The sequence below is a fragment of the Colobus angolensis genome, unplaced genomic scaffold, assembly GCF_000951035.1.
Source record: "Colobus angolensis palliatus isolate OR3802 unplaced genomic scaffold, Cang.pa_1.0 Scaffold241, whole genome shotgun sequence".
In the NCBI taxonomy this organism is placed as follows: Eukaryota; Metazoa; Chordata; class Mammalia; order Primates; family Cercopithecidae; genus Colobus; species Colobus angolensis.
This window is the reverse complement of record NW_012115611.1, coordinates 1512463-1528518: the sequence shown is the minus strand read 5'-3', so window position 1 is coordinate 1528518 and position 16056 is coordinate 1512463. Positions and strand designations below refer to the sequence as shown.

Genomic DNA, 16056 nt, shown 5'->3' with positions numbered 1-16056 from the left:
TATTATTAATTTTATTTTTAAATATATACAACTTCCTCAAGTGTCTCTTGAGGTTTGGTATTTGATTTTACTGGGCTGATTGAAAAGTTAGCATTAGCCTCCCCAGAGATTAATTTGTTAATGTAGAATACTGGGTTGCATATGCATGGCTGTCAGAGATCGTCTTGTAGTTCCATAGGAGCTTTTAATTTCCAAAGAATCTAGATTTCAGAAATATGTAATTTCCAGCCTTCATATTGAGTGTACATATATAAGGGAAAATTGTTTAGCAGCTACAATCGACATAGGAAAGGAAGGTACAGAATAGCTTCCTTTTATTAGAGACTGATTTGCTGATTTCTATAGAAAACTCCAAAGATTTAAGTATATTGCCTAATTACAGAGCTAAACTGTTAGGTTTAATGACCTCAATGAGGATGTGGACCTTTATGCTCTCATATGGTTTTCAACACATAATGAGTTCCCATGTTGCATCAGTAACAAAAGCTGCATACTGGGGAGTAACCATTGCCATATTATCCCAAGCCAGCAATCTAGTCATGCTTTCAGTGGGAACAAAGAGATGGAAGAGACTATTAAAATATTTCTTATTTTATCAGAAACTCAACTATACAATATCAGAGAGAGAATGTAACAATATCACAGATAGAATGTAACATTTTTAAGAAAAAATACATGGAAAAGTATAAGTAACCTATGGTCAAGAGGCTACACAAGCATTAATAATTTATATCCTAAAGAAATATTAACTATCAAAATATTGGCATTGTACAGTTAGTTTTTGTTTTATTAATATTTTATGTTTTAAATTTTTAATTATTACCATGAAGTGCTTTTGTAGTAACAAGAGATCGTATATGAAGTAGACATTCTATGCATTTTATGGTCTAAATGAGCTAAGACAGGGACGTGTTTTTAAGAATTAACCACACTTCGTAAAGTAACTTAAATGTTAAGTTCCTATCTGACCTGTTAATTACATTCAATAATATTAAAGGGCAGCATTTGCAAATCGCTTTTGTGCCTAGCATTTTAGTTTTCGGTGACAATTTATTATCTTGACCCTCATAATTAAATTACTTAATTATAGAATCTTTTATGGTTCTTGATTATTATTGCTTTCTTCACTTTATTTTTCTCTCAATTGTATAAGAATATTCCACATTACTTCCCTTAATTTATGTATTTTATTGTAATACCTGGTGACCTTTTATAGAAAATAAAATCCAAATGAAAATAATGAACAGGTGCTAAATCTGTCACAAAGACCTGTTAATTTTTAAAGTCTTTATGGAAAATGTGGGTATGTAACAGAGTCAGGATGACATTTTGTATCATTTAAGTTTCTAAATGATTTTCTTCTAGAAGCCACAATAACTCACCGGTATCACAAGACACTTTTGTTCTCTTTAGTTGACAAAAACATGTCAATTTCACAGTTTCTAATATTAGCATTAGGTTGAACCTTAGGAAATTAACAACATTTGACAATTTTTGACTTACAAAAATGGCAATTTCCTGTGGTCCTACTTGACTTTTTAAATAGGTAAAGAAAAACTACCTATTGAGTCCTATACTCACTACCTGGGTGATAGGACTATTTATACCCTAAACCTCAGCATAATGCAGTATACTCATGTAACAAACATGCACATGTACCCCCTTAATCTAGAATAAAAGTTGAAATTATTTTTAAAAATTATCTGAACTGTCAGTGATGTGATATAATAGTTTGAAAACACATTTATTTTCTAAAATATGTGGTGAGATGTTTCTAAACTGTTTTAATGTGATGATTCCCTTTTCTGAGTTACAAGCAATCTTCAAATACCTTAGGCTCCGTAAACTAGTGCTGATTAGAAAAGCTCTATCTACAGGTAATTTAACATATATTCTGTTTATGTTTCCATTTTTTTACTTTTTGGAACTTTTTGATTCTGTGTCTATGGGGTAGTAATGCACGTAAAAGAAGAGCCAGAAATTTTCACAGGTCTCTGTTAAACAAGAACAACAACAACAATAAAAAAAAAACATTGGCATGGGGATTTAATAAGGCCATTAAAGAAATAATATCTTTTGTGTAAATTCAAGACTGATTTTTTTAAGTGGGGTCTTTCTGTACAAAATATATTTATAACAGTTGACCTTGTGCCCTCATTTCCTAGAGCGGAAGTAGTGCTTGGAACATTGTGTTCACGTAGAGCTTTCTGTAAATTAAGTTTCTCTTCTCAGTGGACACTGTGCACAGTGGTGGTTATTATGGTTGCCATGTATATGTTGATGACTACCAGAGCCATATCTCTAGCTCTAACTGTCTAAGCTTCAAACTGGTATATCCAGCTGCCTGAAACCAACTCTTAATGGTATCACAGTTACCTGTTGCTATCCTAATGACCTGGCAAGAACACACTTAATGCTTTTTGGAAGAAAATACCATCAGCCAAAGTTTTCACAAATTTCCTTACACCATATCACCAGTTTAGTGAAAAGCCATAAGAATGTTGAAAACAATAACACATCAATAAAAACTAAGAGGAAAAAAATAGTCATGAATAATTCAGATGTTAGAGTTATCATTCAGGGACTTTACAGTAACTATGATAACATGTTCAAGAAAATAGTGGGAAAATGGAGCCTACTCTAAAAAGCCCTGGTAATTTTTATTTTTGAGTCAAATAAAATATATAAAATGTTGATCTAAATTTGTCATTCTACCACCTGGAACCCTTCAGTGGCTCTTTGCCTACTAGATACAGATAACCCTTTACCAAGTTATAGAACACAATTCAGACCTGACCCCTTCTGCTCTTTAGTCCAACTCCCTACTGTTTCTTAGACATTTTGTGCTTTAGTTAGATCCAGCTACTAGCAGCTCACAAAACACAATTTATTTTCATAATGGCATGCATTCACACTTGGTGCACCTGGAAATGGAATGCTCTCATTTACCTGCTTGTCCACCTGAAACACATTTATTTATCCTGAAACACCAATCTCAAACAGCACCTTTTTGGAGAGATTCTGCTTGAAATCCTCAGACCTATTTAGCCATTCCTCCAGTGTGCTTCCATAGCACCTGTTACATACTCTTAGAGTGCTTTCTTTGGTATTTCAATTGCATATACATTTGTTGATATCGTCTAGTAACCAAGAGCAGAGGTGACTCATACTGACTCACAAGATTTCTTGTAAAATTTGTAGGAATTTTGTAAATTGTTAAACACAGTCATTATTGAAAATTAAATTACATAACTTAGAATTAAATAGATTATATTGAAGATAAACATTTACAGACTCATCAGTATCTATTTTGTTAGAATCTGTGCTCTTTCGGTTATTTATGTCTAGTGTATCTGTTTGGTGGAAATAACATAAAATGGTGTGTTAATGTTCACCTCTTCCCAAATCCGTTTTCAGTGGTAACATGGTGATAGCTTAAAATCAGCTATAATAAGAGTTTTTACACTACAGATATTGGCAAACGCTAAAAGCCAGGACTTGACTTTTTGTTTTATTCATTATCTAGATGTAAGAAAACTATGGAAAAAATGTTAATAATGCAGATTTCATTTAAAAGTTAGTTATCTCTATAGCCTTAACATTGTAAATGGAACACAAAATTGAGGAAATATTCTTCCAGCATGTCAAAACCATTGTCTAATTCAGAACACTTTATTTATTTAAAAGTATATCATGCCTGTAGCCTTTACATTGTAAATGGAACACAAAATTGAGGAAATACTCTTCTAGTATGTCAAAACCATTGTCTAGTTCAGAGCAAAGTTGCTCCTATCATTAAGAAACAAGTAAAATTCTGACATATATACTTGAGATTTCACTTTCATTTTACTGGTCAACATAAATAAAAATGTCAAATAGCAGTCATGTCAGAACCCTACATGTTTATCAATAACATTGACATCATTGCTGAATCAGATAATAAGCAAGCATTTATCTGTGCTGTGATGTATTGGGATTCTATTGTGGCAATACAATTATAAAAACTTATAGTGGATTTTGCAAAAAACTTTGCAAGTCACACTGAAGTTATATGTTTATAGAATTTATAATAAATTCTATATTTATAAATCCTGTGCTTTATGTCAGTAATTAATTTGTATGTATATGTGCATACACACATGTGCATACAATTTTTTGGAGAGGTAGTTATTAAGCGTTTACCAGAACTACACTGGATAAGAACTTCTCAAAGATAGGATTTATGTCTGAATCTTCTCTTATGTTTAATGCCTGGATAATAAGTATTTCAGTGGTTAATATAACATCTGATGAATTACTATTATTTTAAGCTCATATGCAGAGCCACTATTAGATTTGACAACCCAAAATTGGAAATCATAGTTCAATAATAAGTGTTTAAGTCAGTGACCTCATTAATTTGAGAAATTAGTAGGCATATTAAAGACAAAAAAATGTATTTTCCAGGGTAGATTTGGAAAGGGCTCATTTTATAAATATATGTGTTTATGGTAACACGTATTCATCCTGTATGCTCCTTGCCCAAAACCCAAATGCATAAAGTATCTGTAATTCATAGCAAGGTACAAATAAATTGCCTTCTTTCATTATAGCTCAGTCTTCATTTTAGACCCACACTTCACATTGTGCCTTAAGTACATTGTAGAGGACTTAGCAAATAATCAGAAAGTAGTCAAGATTATGTTTCACAAGGATCCTGTGAGGACTTGTCTTGTTTGACTCAAAGAATAGAAAACTAAAGAATTTATAACTTCACAGATAGAAAGAAATCTTAGAAGAGATATTTTTCATGACCATGTTCCAGAAAGGAATGAATCATATCTCCTTGAGTATTTTCTTTTTTGTGGGAGATATCAAATCATCTATCTACACCTAAAAGAAAGTAAAGTTAAAATTGTTAATTTATTTAGAAGGTTTTCTTTTACTGGACACATCGGATGTACTCTTTGTACTTGAGGAAATTCTACGTTGGGACTCTGATAACTTAAGTACCATAAAGTAGTATTTTTAGTAGAAATATACTAATAAGCCAGGACATAATAAGATAGTAATCTCTTCAAACAGCAAAAACAATGAAGCAAAAATGTAAAAAGTATCATTTCAGAATTTTTGATTTTTTATGTTTTGATTTCTTAATTGAATATTCATATTCAACTTAAATCTCATGCAGATACTGACTGGCTTTTTAGGGAGCATGTCTATGTTACTGATTTATCTTAGACCATCATCAGCACAATGCATATTTTTACTTGTCTTAAGAAAACCACATAAATATGGTTTCCTAGAACTATGGTTTTCTTTTTCTACAACTTTATTGGTCTGAATAAAAACTATATTATATAAAACATTCCATGTTCTATCTTTATTCTCCCCTACGTCTTATGAGTTTCCACATCTGGGAATCTTATTCGGATTCAGGATTTGAATGCAGACAGAATAACGCCGGAGTCCATGCCTTTTATGGCTCTGCGGTTGTCTCTCCCTGCCCTAGCTGCTAGAACACTCTTGCTTTTTTCTCGCTTCTTCAGAAATCCACCTACTACTTCCTTAGTGCTAGGAAAATGATCTGATTTATGCAATAAGAATATACCAATGAATAACTTACAGTCTGTTTTTAATATTTAGGATGCAGTGTTGGCATCTTAAACATTGCGATGCTTTTCATTTTGTGATGGTTGTCTAATGATAGTTTACTGTTTTGTAGTACTATACATTTACATACATACATATATATTTATAAATATTTACATACATACACATTTCTTAATAAAATGATAGTTTTAAAAATACATCAAGTATTAGAAAAATATCCCCATTTACTGTCCCTTTTACAGTAAGTACAGATATTTGGAGAACATTGCACTATATATGCTTCATGAAATTTTAGGTTAACAGGAAAGATTTCCATCTACTCTGGATTTTCTGTGTAACATTTAAAGAAGTAAAAGAGTAAGTGAGGGAGTAAAATGAAATAATCTTCCTGGGCCAAATAGTAAAGATATTCTTCATAAATAGAGACAATAGCTCTATGTATTTATTATTTGAAACAATTATCTTTTCGTGGTGATTAATTTATGTTAATCCATATCTACAGTGGATAAGAATAGTCTCCTTTGGCTAATTTAACAATTCAATATATATTTGTTAAATGACTATTCTATGGAATAAACTATGCTAAGTACTACAATACATCAAAAAGGTTATAAACTATGATATGGTCCTTGCTTTTCAGAAGCTTCAATTCTAAAAAGAGAGAAAATTATAGAAAATAAATACAGTATATGTTTAGGTATTTTAAGAACAATGAGAGAAAACAACAGGCTATTGGAATTTGGGGAACTAAGTGTTAATAATATATGGTTGGTAGAAAGTGGAAAAGATTTCTAAAGATGATATTATGTAAAATGACCTTGAGGAATCAGTAGCATTTCAACAGATGGAAATGGGGGAATCATAGCGATTTCAGGAGCCCTGGAGCCCTGAAGACAAGTAAAGTACCTACTGCCATCCCTGGTTCTCGTACCTCCCTGCTCAGAAACAGAAACACAAAAATAAAGTGGAACAAAACAAGTAAATTAAAACTGCCTTGCCTCCTGTTGGAAGCTAGAGATCTTAAGTCCTGAGTAAGAAATAAAGGTGAGTGAAGCCATATTTCTATAATCTTGGTGAAGGACTAAAAGCCAGATTCCTAAAAAGAAGTTTGCACCCCTTGGAGCACCTGTGGATGTCCTCACAACTGACCAGGCGGATCCTCAAGATAGAGGGCTCGACTGCCCTGACTCTTGCAGCTCCAGAAAGCTCCAATTATGGTATTAACCCTTGTCCCGCCACAAAGGAGATGAGACCTTGGGCTAAGAATAGCATGCTTAAACTATACCTGAGAACACAAAACATCCACTCCACATCCTAACAGTTGTGTGTGTGTGTTTGTGTGTGTGTGTATATGTGTGTATGTGTGTGTGTGTGTGAAGTAACATAAAAAGAATAAGAGATATAATATAGGACAAAAAAGTAAATTTACTGTGCCAACCCAATAGACTCAATCTCACTAGTAAGGGTTCTAAAAAAAAAAAAAAAAAAAGAAAGAAAGAAATATGGACAGACAGTTTCCACAACTGAAGAATATAAGCCTCTAGATTGAAAGAGCTCACTGAGCACCCAACACAATGAATGAAAAGAAACACACACACAACCATTCAGGTTGTTAAATTCAGTTCTATTATTTCCCTTACTTATCTTCCCAATGTAATTTCATCATAACTTTTTATTAGTCAATATTAATATTATATACACAACGGCATTGCGTTCTGTAATTTCGGAACACCAGAGATAAAATTGTAAAAGCATCCAGAAGAAATAAAAAAGAGACAAAACAAATCTAGGTCACATGTAAGTAATTGGACTTCTCAACTTTAACATGGAATAGTGAAAAATATTGTACCAAAGTTCTCAAAATTCTGATTAAAAGTCATTTTTTTCAGCCTAGACTTCTCCACCCAACCAATTAAGTATGAGACGACAATTTAAAAATTTCCAGTAATGTAAATGTACAATACAATATCACATATGTGACATTCTTTCAAAAATATTAAATCTGAATGTAATTATGAGTATAATCAGACAAATACAGAATGTGGGGTGGTGTACAAAACAGTTGGTTTGGACCAATCAAAAAAGTTAATATTATGGGAAGCAATAAAAGGTTGGAGAACTATGCTAGCTCTAAAAACATTAAGCAGATATAATCATCAAATGCAATTCAAAATTCTTTATTGGGTTATGATTTTTAAAAAATAGCTATGCAAGATTAAAATAGCTACAAAATTCATAAATGCTTGGGACAATTGTAGACATTTAACTAGGGACTTCACAGTAATGTGGAATTATTGTGATTTTTAAGGAGTAATAATAATATATTTATATAGAAGAATGTCCCTACACTCCGGAGATAAAAGCTGAAGTATTTGGGGATAAAATATCATGTTTCTGGAACTAATTTGCAAATGGTTTCTTAAAAAATGTATATATAAGATAACACAAATGAGACAAAATGTCAATAATTGTTGAATCTAGGTGAAGGATGGATGAGTTTCCATTGACCTCTTATTCCAACTTTTGTATAATTGAAATTTATCACCAAAAAAATAAAAAAGCTACAGTGAGTAGGGGGGCAATGTAAAGCTGAGCAAAAAAGAATCAAAATGTTTTTCTCCAAAATGTCTCTTAATAGAGGTTATTGAAAGAGATGTTTCAGCAAGAAATTAAAGCAAGGAAAAGATGGAATCTGGCCAAAGGAAATTCAATACCAACAATAGTGAAAGAGGCCTTAGGAAAACACCTTGGCCTTCAGGCCTAGAAATTCATCAATGTGGAACAGAGTGCAATGACACAGTTCTTCCGGTCATAGTCTCCATGTTACACATAAAAACATTATGGATGAGCTGATGTCTTTGAATCTTAGAAATATTACTGCTAGTTTAATATGACCATTGGGACAATTGATGAAGGCATTTCTAAATATTTGGAAAACCAAGAAAATAATAAGATGAATGAACAATTATCAACTTTGGAAGAAAGGAAAAGGTGTATGAGAATAAAAACAGAATTATATTACATAATTCATGTCATAAGAGGATACAATTATGTATTGTCGCTCAGTAATATTAATATTGACTAATAAAAAATTATGATGAAACTATACTGGGAAGATAAGGGAAATAATAGAACTAAATTTAACAACCTGAATGGACAGTCAATAGAAAATGACAAAATTTATAAATCCAACAACAATAACTTAGGTGTATTAGTTAATAACACAAAAATAAATACTAAAATAATAGATGAAAATACTGAAAGAGAGCTGAAGGTTAAAGGAGAACAAGACAAGGAACTACTATTTTGGGGATATAAGCTTGTTTGTATTATTTCTAAATAATCTGCATGTAATTATTTTATAAATACTAAAATTAACTTTAGAACATTAAAAAAGTTGACTCAATATTATCTAATTAGGGTATTTAAGGAACAAATAGAGAAACTATTTCATACTGCAGAGCAAAAATATAATGAAAAATGACAAGAGATGGAAGTTAGGTTCAGAAAACTTCATATGTAAATAATAGCATTATATAAAGGTTAAACCACATGAAAATGAAGAAATAAATAAAATTTTTAGAAATTTGTTAAGTTGATAAATGTATTAGTCTTTTCATCAAATGGACTTAAAAGTGTTAGCCAAGGTTAATGTCAAAGATTTCACATGTAGGTATTTTCTATTGAAACTCTTGAACAAGATGAAGAGAGATTTGTAAGCCTCCAGAAATGAAAAGAATTTATGAAGTGGTAGGGTAGGGTGGAAGGTGGAATTGTATTCCAGGGAAAGAGATGCACCAGCACCAGGCACAGAAAACCTGAAGGTTTCTCCAGAAGTAGGGAATAATCGAGATGGATGGCTAGTGTTTAAAATTAATGACCACAAAGAGAAACAAAACTAAATCATTCAGAGTGATTGATAACTGGAGTGTATAATTACTAGCTTGTTTGAACATGCTGCTATGACAAATCTCCATTAGCTTGTTAGTATAACTTACTGGAGTAATAAATCTCATCACATAACATTATTTTACTTATGAGATTTAAAAATCATATAATGTACACATGTACACAAAGTCTTTTTTTTTTTTGAAACAGAGTTTCACTCTTGTTGCCCAGGCTGGAGTGCAATGGCACAATCTCAGCTTACTGCAACCTGTGCCTCCCAGGTTCAAGTGATTCCCCTGCCTCAGCCTCTTGAGTGGCTGGGATTACAGGCGCACACCACCATGCCTGGCTAAATTTTTTTGTATTTTTTAGTAGAGATGGGGTTTTGCCATGTTGACCGGGCTGATCTCGAACTCCTGACCTCAGCTGATCTGCCCACCTTGGCCTCACCAAGTGCTGGGATTATAGGCATGAGCCATCAGGCCCAACCACAAAGTCTTTATTTCACTTCTTCTTTCCTTTTTTCCTTCCCTCTTTTTTTTCTTTTATTTATTTATTTATTTTAATCAGCAATGACTCCATAATTTTTACTGAAAGTTGACTACAATTTAAGGATCCTATAGTTTATAGTTTCTATCTTAATTGTGATTATTAAAAGGAGAAGAAAAAACTCCCAGTGGGGTAGTAACAAACATGTTAACACCACCATTAGGTTATCACAGTTGTTCTTGTATACCCAAATGGAAAAACTTATTTTGAATTTCTTAGTCATTATTATTGATGAAAAGTGTAAACAAGTCTTAGATAAATATTGCTGCTTCAGTTATATGCTGAGTTTAATAAACATTAATACCTGATCAATGAAATATGATTTAAGGTTATTTGAGAATTATTAATCTAGTAAAATGTGATATGTGGCTACTTACCCAACATAAAATCTAAACCAAGATCACATTGTATAAAATTGTGCTAACTGAAAACACGTCAAAGTTAATCAAATTGATTGCTAACAGGTGTTTCTACCATTTTTTATCTCAGGGTTATGATGATGGCTACGGGGGTGAATATGATGACCAGACCTATGAAGCTTATGATAACAGCTATGCGACCCAAACACAAAGGTAAGGCATTTGCTATCTAAAGCAGCCTTCTCAGAATTATCTCTTATCAATTTTGTTTCTTGAATCTGAATGTCAATTATATCATGTGAGGATTTCTAGTAGTGTTTTTTCTCCATTATCTCTCTGAATTATTAAGTTGCTTACCAGACTGTGAGAGGTAAACTATAATAACCTTGCAACTGCAAACAAAGAAATAGTAGTGTGTCACCACTCAACTCATTAAATAAGCTTGCATTTAACTAAATGTTATTTTTAGATTTTTAAAAAAGACAATAATAAAAGTAAGGCACTTGTTCAATGTAGCTTTTTTTTTCCTAAAATGTCATATTGATTTGTAAAAGATAATAAAATGTCATTGATACTCTGGAAAGAGGGAAATTCTTGAAACATCTTAGGGAATCAAGAATTCCTTTGCTTTCTTGATAGATCTCATATTGATTGTTGAATATATCTCTTTAGATTGACCCAAAATTTGGGATATAAATGATTGTTTACTTCTTCAAAGTCAGATTTATTGAGATGTTATTTATATATAATGAAATTTACCCATTTAGCATATAGTTGTATATGTTTGGCAGATGCAAACTACTGTGTAACGACCACCGAAGTTAAGATATAGAGCATTTTCACATCCAAAAATGCTTCTTCATGGCCCTTTGTAGTCAACTTCTCCCTCATCCTCAGGCCCTGGAAACCAACTATCTGTTTTTCGTTACCACAGTTTTACTTCTCTAGAATGTCTTGTAAGAAGAAGCAACACAATAATGTAACGTTTGAGTCTGGCTTTTATTTTTGTTAACTATGAATAAAATAGATGTAAAACAAATGCATTTTTAGAAAATTCAATCACCCACGGGTTTTTTTCTTTAAAATGTTATAAATTTCATAGGAAAATACAGGGGGCCTATGTGATAGTTAAGTGAGTCTCCCATTTATGTGACTGACAGAAGCCAATGGAACTTATTGTTGCAAAATCATTATAGCATTGATCATTTATTGGCCAACTTTATTGGCACCGATGGAGACTTAATTAATAAACCTCCTTTAAGACTTAAGTAATATTTGAGTGAGGGGAAGTGGCAAAAAATAAACAACTTTAAGGTCATTATAGATTAGAAGAAATCTACATGTATTGAGGAAGTGTGAGTTTTCCATGGCCTGAGCAACAGTACAGTAAAAGTATTGAAGGGAAATTTTATTTAGAGGGAATATTGTGGGCAATGAGAGATAAGAGGAGTGTGAACCTGATACCTTTAAAGCTAAGTATGACTTAAGTTATCACTGTAGAAATGACCATCACTGACATTGAATAATTGGTTAATTTGTAGTAAGTTAAATAGAGAAGCCATCATGAGCCAAGAGCTTTTGCTGTAATATCTTAATTGTCCCAATTACATATTGGAAAACAACACAGTTATTTAGGCTTAGGGTAATTTCTGCATCACATTACAGATACTGAACAGAGTATTATATGCAAATTGGCTACATGTTTAGACCATCTGCAAATATTTTCAATCAAATTGTTAGTTTATCATTATACATTAGCACATAAAAACAGTGATAACAAAGTTCCATAACTAGTTTCAGAAACCCTTGATAGAAAGTGTGGTTACCACACTCGACGAACACAATTAGAATAGACTAAAATAATTTCTTGATGCATCTCTATAGAGCTATGTTTAAATAGAAGAAATTTTGGAATAATTTTCTGAAAATGAGGGACTTTCTCTTTCTTATGGTGAGATTTAAGTGGGCTTAACTGACCCTAAGAAACAAGAAGAAAAACATGGGATTAAGATAATTTAGCTTTGAATATCTGAAAAATGAATATTAGAATTATTGAACACATACACACATATAGTAATGGATATATACAATAATTTTAGAATAAAACTTGCTTCAATAAAGTATAATTTATATGTAAAGGGACATTTTCTACACACTTCTGCTGCCTTCCCTGTCTCCTTTCCTATCCACTCAATTTTTATAGCTAAATTCTTCCCATCCTTCCAGCCCCAGCTCAAAAGCCAACTCTTCTAAAAAGTCTCTTCTTTATTGTGTTTTGGGGAATAATCTGTTTCTGCCCTGAATTCCAATAGTACCATATATTTACTTTTCTATAGCATTTATTTCTCTGCTTTACATTGGGATTATTTGTGTACATGTCCCTTATCATTTTCTCTATTTGTTCCAAATCCTTTTCTAATACAGCCTCATGTGTTTCACAATACCAGGTACGAGGTCTTTCATGGGATATGCACTGAAGGGATAATTGTTGAGTATGTGAATGTCGAGCCTAATATGTTCTACACTATGGGGATACAAAATAAGAGCCTCATTCCTCAAAGGGAATAAAAAATTCAGAATTACATATATCATATTTACTGACAGAATATTTATGTGCTTCTCTGATACTTGACTCTTAAGCCAGAGGGACAAAGAAAGTAGGTGATGCAATTAGTTGGATAAAATGCCTATTTTGGTCAAAATTATATCCTCAATACTGGTACGGTTTCTGGAACACTAGAGGTTCTCAATAAAGATTTGTTGAATAAATAAATGAAAAGTGAGTAAATGTATTAATTAGTAAACTATTTTTTCAGAAAACTCAGTGAAAAATAATTTTTTTAATATCATGCCAATTTCTAATTGAAATAGATACACACACTGGAGTTTTTATTAGGTAAGATGTTTAATGCCTGCCTTTAGATTTTTTAAAATCAATTGTATTTTATCAAAATTAAATTTTGTTCTCTAAAAGACACTGTTATTAAATAAAATGGCAAGGGCAAGCTACAAACTGTGAAGCAGTATTAGCAAAATATCTATTTCTAAAGAATATCTTTGATTGTATCCAAAATATGTAAAAACTACTAAAACTTTAGAATCAGATAAATAACCTGACTTTTTAAAAAATGGGCAAAAAATTTGAAAGACATTTCACCAAAGAAGATATACAAATTGCAAGTAAGAATCTAAAAATATGTTCAACATCATTATTCATTAGGAAAATTGAAGTTAAAAGCACAATTAGATACTAGTACAGATTGTGGGATGGCTAACATTAAACAGATTGAATTATCAAATGTTTGTGAGGATGTGGAGCAACTGCAATGCTCATATATTGCTGATAGGGATGTAAAACTGTAAACCACTTTGGAAAACAACTAGGCAGTCGCTTATGAAGTTGACCTACATTTACCATACGACCCAGCAATTCTTCTGTTCAGTATTTACCCAAGTGAAATGAAAACATTCATCTGTCATGGAGGTTTGTTGTACAGATTATTTCATCACCTAGGTTTTAAGCCTCATACCATCAGTTCTTTTTCCTGATCCTCTCCCTCCTTCTGAAGGTCAAAAGGCCCCAGTGTGTGTTGTTCCCCAATGTGCGCCCATGTGTTCTCATCATTTAGCTCCCACTTATAAGTGGGAACATGTGGTATTTTGTTTTCTGTTCCTGTGTTCGTTTGCTAAGGATAATGGCCCCCACATCCATCCATGTGCCTGCAAAGGACATGATCTCGTTCATTTTTATGGCTGCATTGTATTCCATGGTGTATACCTACCACATTTTCTTCATTCCGTCTATCAGTGATGGGCATTTAGGTTGATTCCATGTCTTTGCTATTGTGACTAGTGCTGCAATAAACATACACATGCATGTGTTTTTATAGTAGAATGATTTATATTCCTTTGGGTATATGCTCAGTAATGGGATTGTTGGGTACAGTGGTATTTTTGACTTTAGGTCTTTGAGAAATCATTACGTTGCCTTCCACAATGGTTGAACTAATTTAATAACAAGCCTTCACTTATATCCCTGAATGTAAAAGTTTTTTTAAAAAGAAAATATAGTAAGAAAGAAGAAGATAAATACAGCCACCCAAAAATAGCTGTTGTGAACATTTTTGGAGTATCTGCTTATCAATGCGTCATCTTTTTATCTATCTTTCATGTGTGTTAATACATCTACCTATATTTGAAATCATATATTACAAACTGTTTTTAAATTTAATTTTAACTCACCAGCACATAAGAACATATATCTATGTTAATAAATGCATGTCTACAACATAATCTTTAGTGCCTGTAGATTGTTTCATTGTATGATTGGATCACAATTTAATCATTCTAGTACAGTTAAATTTTAAGTTATTTTTAATTATAACTCTAAACAAATATGTGATTAATATCTTTGTAGCTAAATCTTTTTTTTTCTTCAACTTTTATTTTAAATTCAGGAGTCCATGTGTAGGATGTTCAGGTGTATTACATAGGTAAACAAGTACCATGATGGTTTGCTGCACAGATTATCCTATTACCTAGGGATTAAGCCCAGCATCCATTAGTTATTCTTCCTGATGCCCTCTCTCCCTCCACAGGCCCCCTCCAAGAGGCCCCAGTGTGTCTTGTTCCCACCGTGTGTCCATGTGTTCTCATCATTTAGTTCCCGCTTAATAAAAGAATGTGTGGTTTTTGGTTTTCTGTTCCCGCATTAGTTTGCTGAGGATAATGGCTTCCAAGTTCATCCATGTATCCATGTCCCTGCAAAGAACAGGATCTCATTCCTTTTTATGGCTGCATAGTATTCCATGGTGTATATGTACCACATCTTCTATATCCAGTCTATCATTGTTGGGCGGTTAGGTTTAGGTTGATTCCATGTCTTTGCTATTGTGAATAGTGTGGCAGTGAACATATGTGTGCATGTATCTTTATAATAAAATTATTTATATTACTTTGGGTATATACCCAGTGATGAGATTGCTGGGTCAAAGGGTATTTCTGCTTCTAGGTCTTTGAGAAATCAACCCACTGTCTTCCACAACAGTTGAACTAATTTATGCTGCCACCAACAGTGTAAAAGTGTTTCTTTTTGCCTGCAACTTCTCCAGCATCTGTTGTTTTTTGACTTTTTAATAATAGCAATTTTGACGCATGTGAAATGTTATCCATTTTGGTTTCGATTTTTCTCTAATGATCAGTGATGTTGAGCTTTTTTCATGTTTGTTGGTCACATATATATATTCTTTTGAGAAGTATCTGTTCAGGTCCTTTGCCCAGTTTTTAATGGGGTTGTTTGTTTTTTTCCTGTAAATTTGTTTAAGGTCCTTGTAGACTCTAGATATTAGACCTTTGACAGATGTATAGGTTGCAAAATTTTTCTTCCATTCTATAGACTGTCTGTTCATTCTGATGATAGCTTCTTTTGCTGTGCAGAAGAAGCTCTTTAGTTAGATATCACTTGTCAATTTTTGCTATTGTTGCAATTGCTTTTGGCATTTTCCAAAAAACCAACTCCTGGATTCATTGATTTTTTGGAGGGATTTTGTGTCTCTATCTCCTTCAGTTTTGCTCTGATCTTAGTTATTTCTTGCCTTCTGCTAGCTTTTGAATGTGTTTGCTCTTGCTTCTCTAGTTCTTTTAATTGTGATGTTAGAGTGTCCATTTT

General features: G+C 32.5%; 1 protein-coding gene across 1 annotated transcript in view; it reads left to right on the top strand.

Annotated features, from left to right (window-relative positions):
- The window catches only part of KHDRBS2 (KH domain containing, RNA binding, signal transduction associated 2), a 613407-nt gene that overhangs the window by 549694 nt on the left and 47657 nt on the right, over nucleotides 1-16056 (top strand). The window contains exon 7 of the mRNA XM_011945628.1: nucleotides 10519-10601. Within this exon, the coding sequence (XP_011801018.1) occupies nucleotides 10519-10601 (83 nt within the window). The remainder of the gene's footprint in view (nucleotides 1-10518; nucleotides 10602-16056) is intronic.